The sequence below is a fragment of the Dermacentor variabilis genome, chromosome 2 (assembly GCF_050947875.1).
Source record: "Dermacentor variabilis isolate Ectoservices chromosome 2, ASM5094787v1, whole genome shotgun sequence".
Classification (NCBI taxonomy): Eukaryota; Metazoa; Arthropoda; class Arachnida; order Ixodida; family Ixodidae; genus Dermacentor; species Dermacentor variabilis.
The window spans coordinates 242260474-242273209 of NC_134569.1; the positions used below are offsets into that span (position 1 = coordinate 242260474).

A 12736-nucleotide genomic window follows, 5' to 3' on the forward strand; every position below is an offset into this window, starting at 1 on the left:
AAAGGCAACTACCGATTTCCCCCGGGTGGGTCAGTCCGGGGGTGCCGTCTATGTGAAGCCGAGGCCGAATAGGTGTGTTGCCTCCGCCGGGGGGCCTTAAAGGTCCAAACACCCGGCATCGGCTCAACCCCCAGGATCCCCCTTTCCCCAGACATGGCTTGCCGCGCACGGTTAGACGTGGGAGGGTCCAACCCCCATGTGCTCGGGTACGTGGTGTCGCAACACACCGAACACCTGCAGACGCCCCTGCAGGGGTATGAGCAACAAAGTGCGATTCATTTTCTATCGCGCAAGGAACAAATAGCCATCAAAATCCACAGGTAAATGCAGCCCGCGTATGGGGAAAGGTGTCTCACTCTAAGAAGTGTGAGGCGCTGGTGGTGTGAGTTGGCAAAAGGCTGTGAAGACTTGCACGACAATGAGCATTCGGGGAGGCCGCATGCATCGCTGACTGACAACAACATGGCACACGTGACTCTCAATTTAGTGTTGCAATGGGAGAAATTTCTAAACCAGTGTGCGGACTATGTGGAAAATTAGTGTAAGGTACGTAGAATAGTACATATATTTGTCATTACCTGTACGTACCTTATTTTGGCTAACAAAAAATAGGAGCTAAGAATTTCTGATTTGCCCTTGTACTAAGCTCGAATATAGAGAAGAATTTGCAAAGTCTTGGGTAGATTCTGGGCAGTGGCAGAACTTGCTTAACAGCACCTCTGTCTTTTATAAGTGAGTTGTTCACATCGGCATACATCTGCAATTTTCTGAAGGCGAATTTTTTTTATTATTTTAGTGAGGAAAAATCAAGACTAGGTGCGAGATAACTTAAAATCACAGGAACAAAAATGCAAGTCACCATTTACCTACACTGTCCACAGACAGCACAAGTGTTTACTATGATGAACATTTCAAGATCAACAAATAAATTTGGGAAACCAAGAAAAATGAGGACTAAAGTGATCTAAGAAACTAATGCGGAAAGAATTTCCAGTAAAAGAGAAAATGTGTGGAAAAACTTACACAACACCCACACGCTAATAATTTTTGCATAGTTAAGATACAAGTAATAAGGATCCATATTAAACATATTTCACACATTTACAAACACTGGAGCATGCAATTCAGTTTCAGAATCCATACGAGATCAAATTTTGTCTGTAAGGTTAAAACGATGTCACTGGTGCCACTGTTGAAGCACAGAATTTAGGAGGGGATTTTGAGCGCCCATTTTTTTTTTTTTTCTGGCAAATAAATGAAAATGGATATTTGAAAGAATAGTCTACAGGTGCAAGTGGATTGTTTCTCTTTGTTGTCCCTATAATGGCATAACTAGACATTATGAATAAACAACCTTTTGTTTGTTGATGTTGCAATAAAGCAAAGGATTCAATAGCGATGAAACAAGTGCAGCCAAATGTGGCACATGCTTTTTCACTGAAGGTGTCATCTGAGACTAACACACACCAAACAGCACTGAACACCTTATATATCAGGAAAACTAGCAATGTGAATGTATGACAATGCAGCCTCATTCACAAAAGGACCCAATAAAATACTTTGGTTTTCAATGCAAAAGTGAATGTTCTGCAAGAAGCAAATGTAATGCTGTACGAAAAAGTATGAAAAGACAGCCGGCTTCAGCGAAAACCCACAGAAAGACCAAATTGTCCACATTATGCCACAACTGCAGTCAAGCACTGAATGCTGATAGCATTGACAAATCTCACTATCAAAGAGATTGTATTGTTACTTGGCTTTCTTTTTCTGCGAGGAAGATCAAAGGATCATTGGTAAAACGAAGGCGTGCTCCTCGGAGCAATGGTAGGCGCCAAAACTGATGCTTGTCGCTTTACACTCCCCTTCCTAAACATAACAACATCGTCGTTTATTATCTACACCGCTAAACACAAACAGTACAAGGTTGGTGCAGCTGGCAGTTATGATAAACTAGAAATAAAACCTTACTGGAATACTCGATAACAGTCCAAAGAGCACAAGATACCCCACACAAGGTAAGAAGCGCCTGCGTCGTGTCTTCTTACGTTGTTTTATCGTGCATGGCTCCATGAACGGCTGACAGGTTATTACACGACACAGCGATGACTGGGGTTACCTAAACTGAACCGAAAAAGAAACCGTGCACCGTGGTACGGAAGGCACTGCGAGGCCCTCTACGCTTACGTTCCGAGAACGTCCTCGCGGTGGTGCCGACGAGCGAGGTCAGCGCGCTCGTGAAACCGCGCGTCCTCGGCTTCGCGCGAAACAGCGGGTGCATCAGCTGGCGAAGCAGACCGCGGGACGCATCCGCCGCTTTTTCCCCGACAACGACGTACGCAGTGCACAGCCAAGCACGCGACCACGGCGCGGGGGTGCACGGTCGAGCGACGGTGCTCCCATCGGCTGGTCGCATCGAGGCCAACAACAGAGAGGGAGGAACGGCGACGAAGAGGAACAAAGGAGCCGCACTACACTCGGAGGGCCGCCGCCTCGGTTCGCTCGGCTCCAGAAAGCGAACTCGCTTCGTCGAGACGGTGGTAGAACGCTGCACAACCAGCAGCCGAACGTAAAACAGCGGCTCTGACAGCAATGCCGTGCTCCCCGATGGCACTGTTTCGCTGCAGAGCGGCCCATCAGAAGGAAAGGCGCACGGAGCAATGAACTGCTGGCTCGTTGACTGGATGCCCCCACTATGTTACCCCGGTCGACGCCGGGAGAGCCGGGGTTCTAAGCCTACCAAAGGCCTCCGGTGTGCAACCAACGCGCACGATGTTGGCTTACCATTAACGGGAACAAACTAGGACGGCTGTAGTTCCTCCTGGAACCGGCATGGGATCAAAATTGACGACGAAAATCTCCAAGCACACATGCACAACACGCACAGCACACAACCGGCCCAAAACACAAGCACACGACTACGAAACTGACAATCATCCATTCGTTTTGCTACCCTGAGCATTGCACTGAGATCTGTGCGGAGAGCAACAGCGGCTGTCAAGTATTTTAGCGCCAAATATTTTGTTTAGTACTGCACCACCATCATAAAAAACTTATTTTCAAGGAATTCTCTGCAGAACAGAAAAAATATTTCAAATTTCATTTAACGTAGAAACCGAAACTAAAAAGAATGACTGGTGGCCGGTGGTCGTCCGCATCGACCGTATCCCCATGGTCCCATGTAGTCCGTAGGACTTCAGAGAGAGGTCAGAGAGGTGTGCAAGTTGGTTCTTTATTCTGTGGGTGTGCCGCAGTCGTCGTACGGTCGCACCGCCCGTCTTGCGCCAGGATTTGCTCGTAAACCTACGGCCGTAGTCGTTAAGCGCCAGTTGGCCGAGTCAGTACAAGGGAGCTACGTACTGGCATCGCTCGAACGCTCCGTTTAAACTCCCAAGAGGGAAACTAGCAGCGCCGACGTAGGCGCTCTCAACGCTTCTCGCGCGTAGGCCCATAGCGCGCACAGCGATCTCCGTCATTCAGCTGCACGCTCTGATGTGCCCGCCAAAACCGACGCTGGACAAGAACCTCTCGGCAGAACAAATAATGTGCCGCTCGCCTCTTCTACTCGGTATGTGACGTCTCGATCTGCATCGCCCCACCCCCCTAGCGCATATCTGCAACCCTTCGCTAAACCTTTGCTTACGCTTCGTTTTCTTCTTTTACTTCAAGACTTTGTAATTTGTTTCAAAAGAGCGGATGCTATTTCCCATTGCGTCATAGCGCTTGAGCTGGCAAAATAGGAATTGTCAGATAGGTGATTTATCTTCGTCGATAAAATGGTGGGCGCATGAAAGTGAAACTAAAATTATGCGTGAATTCCGATTTAAGTGCACGGTGCTGGTCCACCGACCACTGGCTTGTATTTTTCCTCGGCAAATGTATGAAAGTTCTTTAGCGTGCTTGGCAGGCGTATTGGTTCAGAGAAGAGTGCCTCTCCAAAAAGTTTGCACCAGCGATGATTGTCATGTTGATCTTGTGTACACTTCCTTTATTTCCACCTCATGCAGGAACTTAAGATGTGTCACACGCTGATACGCGCATGGCGTTCGTGAGCGCAGCGTTAACTCTAAAAAAAAAGTTAGTTAGCGCACGCAGTTATATGGCGACATTTCTTTTCGCGCTGTAATGTTAATTACGTAAGGGGATGGACAATATAATTTCTTTTGTCGTCAAATTCGGGGCGAAAATGGTGGGTCATTTTCGAATTCTAGTTTTTTTCACAAGAGATCGGATTTCATATGCGCTTACTTTGACAACGCCATTAAATTCAAGGTATTCCCCACTTTATCTCGTTATATCACGTTTTAGTTTCGTCCATATACCCCTAAAACACCCTTGATCGCATAAAAAAAAAGCAGTATATTCGCAGAAAGTATCTGCAGTCGACATTTACAATAGGAGAAAATTATTGTGGTGCACTCTTTTAGATTTACAGATCGAAGCATTGAGAACACGCTCCCAACATTCGCATATACCGGAAAAGCCAGTAGATGTAGAACAGCACATAAAAAGACTGGCTAGTCTCTCGCGTGCATCCTCCAGAAAACTATAGGGGCAGAATGATTTTTTTCAACAGCACATGCCTAATATATTCTGAGAACTCTCCTGCTAGCAAGTTAATGCCAGTACGTACCAGGGGTAAAATGGCAGAAAACTGCCCATACATGTCAAACACTGCTGGTAGTTTTGCCTTGATGTTTTGGTTCAGAATCTGAGTGTGGTATCAGAATAACTGGCTGCATGGTATGTTAAGCGGCAAAAATGCTTTATTTCCTGTACACGGCTACAACCTCCCATCTTGGTAGTTACCATCTGGAGTGGAAGGGAAAGGAGAAAGCGTTCTAAAAAGGGGGTGTGGCTAAACGCACTCACGTGGCTGCACTTGGAGATGAGGGAGTCCAAGGAGCATTTTCCATGCTCAGGTTCTCCACTTCGCCTTATCTACTGCTGCAAATTTGTCAGCCATAGGGATGCGGGAAGGTTCTGGATGCTTTCCCATCGATGCCTTGTGAGCCCTGGTCAATCCCGCACAAGGTGGAAACGGTATGAATTGTTGTGAGTAGTGTATCAATGCTTGGCACAGCTCCACTTTTCTGCAGCAGCAGTGTACTTCTCTTGAAAGCTGTTAATGACTTCACACCACTTCTCCTCGTCTACAGCAGCGAGCATGGACAAGCATTGTCAACACAATGGTTGTTGCAACCCGCCGTGGTTGCTCAGTGGCTATGGTGTTGTGCTGCTGAGCAAGAGGTCATGGGATCGAATCCCGGCCACGGCGGCTGCATTTCGATGGAGGCGAAATGCGAAAACACCCGTGTACTTAGATTTAGGTGCACGTTAAAGAACCCCAGGTGGTCGAAATTTCCAGAGTCCTCCACTACGGCGTGCCTCATAATCAGAAAGTGGTTTTGGCACATAAAACCCCATAATTTAACAATGGTTGTTGCAGATGTGTCATTCTGTGGACTTAGCAGTGCCTGCAGGAGCACATCATGTTAGAAAGTGCTGAAGTTCTAGTTTCTTAATTAACATATTGCAGTTCATTCGAATTTTTCTTTAAGAACTTCAGCTTGGTGAGGAGATTGTGCAATCAATTTGTTGTGTCGCATATGCCTTCAGCACGTCATGCTTTTTTCTGCAATGTAGTTTAGGCCCCACATTATCACAACTAAAATTTTTGGTTTTCCAAAGAGGTTTGAATTGGGTCAATTTTTTTAGTGATTAGTGTTTTTTCTAATATTGCCAGAATAATCAAAACAGGCAGAATCATATCTATGACTTATCTGGTCATTTCTGAAGTGTGAGGACCTTCAGAAGTGCTTCAGCAGTTCGTTCTCTTTTCATGTCAGTGTACCTGTGCGCACCACCAGAGTGGTGCAACTGGCCCCATAAACGCATGTAAGAAGATGCATTGTCAAGTTGAAAAATTACACCAGGGTACTGATCAGGGCATTTCTTGTGTATTTCTTCTCATGACATAGTTTCTCACATTACAGTGCAGCTTTCACTGTCCAATTCCTCTTCGCCATTTTCCAGCAAACGATTCTGTCGGCGCTTTTCTTGCTGCCGACCTAATCAAAATTGTTAAGCAGTACAAACGTATACAGCCGTTCATTGCAGTGCGAGTCAATTTCATCTACTAAAAATGAGTAAGATTATATTTAGGTATCATACCGGGCTTAACATTATATAAACAGACCAACACCATGATTAAAACAAGTGCCTTCATTGGGCTTGGCACTGGTCTCAACGAAATACTTTAATTAGTTTGTATGCTGCATGTTCATTGTATGTCGTGTGCATATGTGGCGTGCAGTGTGCATGTACTTCCGATTATTCCCATCTGTAGCAGCAGGCCAATTGTGCTACCAGGCTAACCTGTCCAGGGTTCATTAGAGAGCCCATCTCTCTCAACACCAAAAGAGCTCAAACTTGAACTATGTAGTTGGTTTGTGAATAGCACAGCAACAGGATGTGAAATAAAGGTGAAATGCGTGCACCATTTTTTTTTCTCCTTTCTTGTTATGCTGCTTCCTGATAACTCACTGCTATATATTTGCACCATTCAGAATGAAACCATCAGTTGGCAACCAGCACATTTGTAGTCTCGTCCTATTCACTGTGCTCTTCACCATACTGCTCCAACACTTCGAGTATTAGACAATCTATGGATAGTGACAAATGTGTGGCCTGGTAGCCCCTTACAGCTTTGTTGCCTGGTTAATGCTTACACGTTGAAGCATTATGAGGAAGTGCTTGTCTGGGAGAAGTACAAATTTTAAGGCCTTCACTAGTTGCTGTGAGATTCTATAACGGAAACTAATTGTAGATACAGGCTGTGGATTAAGAGAAAACCAATGCAGTAAAAGATCTTCTTTATATGTTGCTAGTAGTTGTAATATTCTGGCTTACACTGAAGTTGTACATTGTATGGGTCCTGCCAGGGACCATTTCCTGGTCATTATCTACTCCCGATTCTTAAGCTTTTTTGCACGTGCAAGGAAGTGTATCAATAGGTTCTGTTATGCTGAACTGACTGAAATTTTTCTCTTATTCCTATCGACTTTTGATAGATACTGAACATTGTTTTAAAAAGAAGCAACCTTAAAGCCTCTGCCACTTATCCTTGCAAGCATTAAATTTCCCGCCTTTAATGTTGCGCACATTGCCGTAAGTTAGGGTGTTGTATGATGAGTTATGTGGGGCTGTGAAAGGCCAATGTTTACCATGTGCATTTTCACAGTTGTAGCTTGTCAGTGTATAAAAGCAAGGAAAATGCTAAAATCTGGCACGATAAGGTAGAAAGTCGGTCTAGTTGGAGCGTAGGCATACTTTAAATCAGTGCAGAAGATGATGGTAACGGTGGCCTGTGTTCTTCTCTCTAGGTTGCCGTCGTTTTTCGCGCAAGTGTGCAACCTTACACATGGGACACGATCAGAGATCGTTGTTCAAAACGCTCATTCAGTTTGCATTCAGTCTCGCCTCCAGCAATTGGCCTAGCCATGCCGGGTCATCAGCCATGCCCAGCAGCTGACGACTTGGCGTGGCCTAGGCCATTCACATGAAGCGAAACTGTTGAGCACAAACTGAACGAGTGTTTCGAACAATGATCTGCAGTCACACCCATGGCCTGAGCTGTGCACAGTGCAACGTGGCTGCTGAAATGGGAGTGACTCATTCTCTATGGCTTAACCCGCCATTCCATTCAAATTTAAAAATCTCTGTTCAAAATATATGATCTAGCATGAAGCCAGCATTCTGTGCAGCTCAGTCATGGAAATGGTGTTCACTCACAATTACTAATGTGTTGAATGTAAGTTGGTGCATGTTGTTGGAAGCATTGCCACTTTGATATCACTGTATAAAAGTTGTGCTTGTGCTTCTCTTGCACGCATAGTGATCAGGGGCTAACGTAAGTCTTTTTTCTGTGCTTTTTGTAACCAATGGTCCTTCATGCAACAAGCTAAGGTCCAATGACTGTAATGTACACATATTTTGCAGCTTAAAGTAATAGCTGTGCAATGTGCAGAGGCTGTTTTGACACTTAACAATGAACTTTTCATTACATGTACTGTTATGCCTATTTTACATTACGCAGCATGTTTTTCAGCATGGCCATACCTTTGCAGTTAGCTTGATACATCTAGGTGGAATTAAGTAAATCAAGATACACTGTGTGCATGCTACCCGCCGTGGTTGCTCAGTGGCTATGGTGTTGGGCTGCCGAGCACGAGGTCGCAGGATCGAATCCTGGCCGTGGCAGCCGCATTTCGAGGGGGCCGAAATGTGAAAACACCCATGTACTTAGATTTAGGTGCACGTTAAAGAACCCCACGTGGTTGAAATTTCCTGAGTCCTCCACTACGGCGTGCCTCATAATCAGAAAGTGGTTTTCGCACGTAAAACCCCATGATTTAATTTATTTAATTTTAATTGTGTGCATGCTGTTTACATGCTCGTGAGAGTGTGAGCATGCAAAATCAGACACTCAGACTCTAGGTCAACTTAATTTGGAAAATTCGTGATTCTAATCTGTTGGGGCTTTCAGCATCTACTGCCAAGGACACATGTCCTTGAAGTTGCAGCTGCAGTGGACTCGGAGAGTGCTGAGGACCTCAGTCTTTGTACTATCTTTCCTTTATACAAGGAAAGAAACCACTCGGGTGGCTTTACGCATGCATGAAGAAATGGTGAATATTCTAATAGTGGTACTATAAATAATGTTTACTCATAGGTTTGGTGGCATTTTTGTGGCTTGAGAACTACCATGCATTCTCTGCTCTCATGATGAATGAATACAGTGCTGGCTTGTTGAATAGAAGCATCTTTTAGTCAAATATTTGAAGGCATGCTATGATTAAATATTTTGGAAAAAGAAAACCTTGGCCTGTGGTAATAATACTCTGTTACTACATTTATTTGTCATTAAAGCATGTGTACACAGGACCTTTAAGATCCCAGATCTCAGTATTGCACACACTTGTTTCCTTAATTGCCCATCAATCGAAAGGCGTTATCATCCTTCCATCTGGCAACTGCAGCTTGTAAACCACAGAGGCTGTCCAATTTATTTTTGCTACATTTTGTTTCTCTGTTAGAGCAGGCTGTGTTTTAGGTTGGTTTTCACATTCACGAATTGTGCTTTAAGCACTAATTTACAAAGGTTTATGTGGCAGAAAACAGTCAATTACTAGCTTGCTTGTATTTTTTTGGTAACAACTGTGAAACATGAATCATTACAATTGAAGAATGCACAGTCGTCAAGGATGACAAAAAAGAAAAGACATGAATGATGCAGTGCGCCTCTCCTCAAGAAGTAATCTGTCATTGCAAAACTTTCCGTTTGTTTTTCAGTTCAGGGTTTGTTGTCAAATAAAACTTCAGTTGCAAGTCAGCACTTTCCCTCGTTTTTATTTCCTGTCATTGTTACAAGCACTTTAATGCAATTAGCATTCTTAAGGTACTTCACGGACTTTCCAGTATTATCTGTGCCATTATCTGACAGTTTTTCTCTCGCACCAACTGGGGTCACTTGTCTTGTGGGTTGGACAGCTGCGCCAAGGAACAGGATTCGAAACCAGCCATTAGGCCAACTTGGGTCATGGGGTGTGGCCCGTATCGAACCAGCATCACATATATTTAGACAGTCCGAGTACAAGTGTCTTCAGTCGTGCCACGCGCGGTCTTCACAATGGCACCACTAGACGGCGCAGCATGTCCAGAGGGAAGCATCAGACAGCAACTTGGCTGCAGTGAACGCTTCACACGTGACGCATCTCGGTGGTGGCATTACGGTGTGTCATCCGAGATGCTTCTTGCTGGAATTTTTTGTATGTGTGAGCTTGCCCAAACATCTGTCCCTAAAGAAAAGTCAACTAGCCTGTACTTGAAGAACTGTCTTGTGCGTGACAATGGCCATGCCAATGCGACAAAGACATGGGTCTAGTGCCCCAACTCACTGTGTGCATCTTCTCTGTGCAAAGGTGGCTCCTCACCACCGGTGCACGGGTTAGCCTGCAACATCGCACTTTCTGCAGCGCCTGCGACTAGCCCTTAGTGGTGCACGGAAGCAGGTGAGGTTGCATAAGTTAATTAATTGTTCTTTTTCCAGATGCTGTGGCTTATGCCTGCTTCACACGCTGCAATTTAGCACTGGGTTTTTTCGCAGCTGCGATTTCTGCAAATGCAAACTTCGCATTGTTTTACATGCGCTGATTTGTAGCGGCAACAATTTTTGTAGTTGGGAGCACTTGGTGGAAGACCGACTTATTCGTGGCCTAGGCCTTGTCAATCTGCTTTCGTAAAAACAAAGTAAAGCAAACTGGACACTGTTTTTATGGAATGTTTTGTGTTAGAATTCAGTACTCTGTGAAAGCAAAAAATAAGCAGGCAAGCCACAGCGGCTTCTATGACAATCTGTGTTATTGGTTCTCCATCCATGCCGCATGTGTGAATTCGCAGAAAAGTCAAGGATTTCTGACCATTGAAAAATTGTCCGCATGAAGGAGACGACGGCACATTTGTTGCACCGTGTGAAACAGGCTTTAGAGCCAAGTATGGAATTCACCATTATTCTGGGATTCATCATTATTCTGCCTGAGGAATGTGTTCCCAGCAGACTTGTATAACCTGGAAGTATCGGAACCCAAATTCTTGTGAGGCGGAGTTTAAGAAAAAGGCCATTCCACCTGGCACTCTCCTTGTTGATGAAGCCAAGGGGTGTTTTTTACCAGCAAGGAGGTGCTTCTTGTTCTGTTCGTCAGGCTTTAGAAATGACTGCAGCATAATTTAGGTGGCCTTGTTTTTTGACGGAAGTAACTGTTCAGTCTATTGAAAGCAACAACTTAGGCTTTACTTTCTGCTAGCCTTGTAGTAAAATGTGAAGAAGTTCTTGTTTAAACATTTCCACCGCTATAGTACTATAAATATTGAATTTTTTTTCATTGCCAGTAAAAAGTAAACAGAAAATAGCACTACAGTTTTGTTTCAAGTAGTAGGTGCTTTAGATAGTCTGTAGCACAGCATTTTTCTTGCATTTGCTTGTGAAAGACAAAACTTTAGTTACTGTATATGTTCCCGTTGGGAGCAGTGTTGTGCGTTTGTTCTTTTGTTTTTTATATATAGAGAACTGCCTGAACCTTCATGTGCCGAGCACAGATGTATTGTTAAAGCAGCACCCATGCAAACAGAAAAGCCGCCACTAAAGAACTGTTAATGTTATTGTTAATGTTAAGCTCCGTGGCGAGGATGGGGAACGTTCCACCTCCACCACAGTGTTACGCGAAGGACGAGTCGGTAAGACGAGCAACTATTTGCAGATTATATTTACAACAGAGGTTGCAGCGCTGATCGGTTAGATTCACAGCGCGAGCCCAGTTGGTTCTTCCTTTTCTTTTCTCAAGTGATGGCACCCATGTGCCTTGTTCAAAGAAGCAAATATCACATGCGTGTAGCAATATCAACATGGATGCAAGGCTCAAGTTTGGAACATTAGATCTCTAGAGACGTGCAATGCATTTGGCTGCAAAAGCCAATGGATGCACCGTTACTCCGTTCAACCAGCTGCGATGAAAGTTTAATAAAGTATGTATGCTGTGCAGGTGGCTTCTGCATAACTTGGACAATGATTGTAGATGGGGTCTGTCGTAATTTTTTTGTCCTGTTGCTTGTTGCACAGTCCTCAGCTTCTTAATCGTCTTCGTTATCCTCCATGTTTCAGCACCTTAAATTAGTATTGGCAGCATGCAGTTATTTTATACTTTTCTTCAGATGTATTTAGTTCATAACCATGCATGCACGAGTGTTGCAGTTATGCATAGAACAAGCTGTCCTCGCTGGTGTTGTACTAAGTCTGTCTCCTGCAAGCATTAAGCGTGGCTTTCCCTCACAACCCTGTATACATTGGCAGGCAGAATGGCAAACATTTGCTCATCTCTGCTATCTTTCAAACTATATGCAGCAATTAATATGGAGTGCATGCATGGGTGCCAATCGGGACCTTCGGTCGGGATCGAATTAACCAGTGTAGAACTAACAGAAATCTACTGTATATGAATGAATGAATAAATTTATTTCCATGAATGTACAAGTTTATAGAGGATATAAAGAAAAAAGTTACAAAAGAGCAACTTGACTAGTCCTTAAACCTTCTCCTGACAGCAGCAGCAGAAACGAACACATAGCAAAAAGGGAGGGTAAGAGAGAAAGAACAAAACGAAAACGATAAACGTTCTCATACAAGTGTTCATACAGCAGATAGCGATAAAAATACATAACTCAATAAAAAGAAGCCTACTTATACACAGATTAAACGCTAATAGGCACCAAAGTAATTTATTAACTTGTTTTTACTGCAAGAAAAAACATCAATACCATCGTTCATTAACTTATTTAATAATTGCGGTAAAGTGTATGAAAGCTTTTGTTTCACATAGTTTGTACATGGGTATGGCGCAAACCAATATTCCGGAAATCTTGCAGCATAATAACTTCTATTTTGTGTCAAGTTGGCTATAGACCTGGCGTGGTTAATGCTTTTCTGGCACTCCTTGCCATAGGTTAGCGCTAAGCGAAAATTGAAGAGATCAGGAGCTTTAAGTATCTTTAGGTCTTTAAATAATGAATTAGTGGGAAAGTCAAATGGCACTTTGCACACAACACGAATAGCTCTCTTTTGCAGACGAAAAATACCATTAATATTAGTGGCAGATGTTGTGCCCCAAACCAGGCAGCTGTAATT

At 43.9% G+C, this 12736-nt stretch overlaps 2 protein-coding genes across 14 annotated transcripts in view; one reads left to right on the plus strand and one right to left on the minus strand.

Annotated features, from left to right (window-relative positions):
* LOC142573188 (ubiquitin carboxyl-terminal hydrolase 11-like) overlaps positions 1-2943 on the minus strand; it is a 256525-nt gene extending 253582 nt beyond the window's left edge. For 2 of the 7 annotated variants that reach the window (XM_075682766.1, XM_075682764.1), the window contains exon 1: positions 2782-2943. In XM_075682766.1, the coding sequence (XP_075538881.1) occupies positions 2782-2784 (3 nt within the window). In that variant the 5' untranslated portion in view covers positions 2785-2943. Of the gene's footprint in view, positions 1-2045; positions 2086-2184; positions 2652-2781 lie in introns of those variants that run through there. The other 5 variants (XM_075682768.1, XM_075682762.1, XM_075682763.1 and 2 more) reach the window with 5 other exon arrangements.
* A 187-nt stretch (positions 2944-3130) lies between these two features.
* Positions 3131-12736, plus strand: part of LOC142573189 (GTPase-activating protein skywalker-like) — a 73203-nt gene continuing 63597 nt past the window's right edge. For 2 of the 7 annotated variants that reach the window (XM_075682776.1, XM_075682774.1), the window contains exons 1-2: positions 3156-3565; positions 9981-10070. The gene's annotated coding sequence lies outside the window, so the exon portion shown is untranslated. Of the gene's footprint in view, positions 3566-4924; positions 5053-7894; positions 7910-9980; positions 10071-12736 lie in introns of those variants that run through there. The other 5 variants (XM_075682771.1, XM_075682772.1, XM_075682770.1 and 2 more) reach the window with 5 other exon arrangements.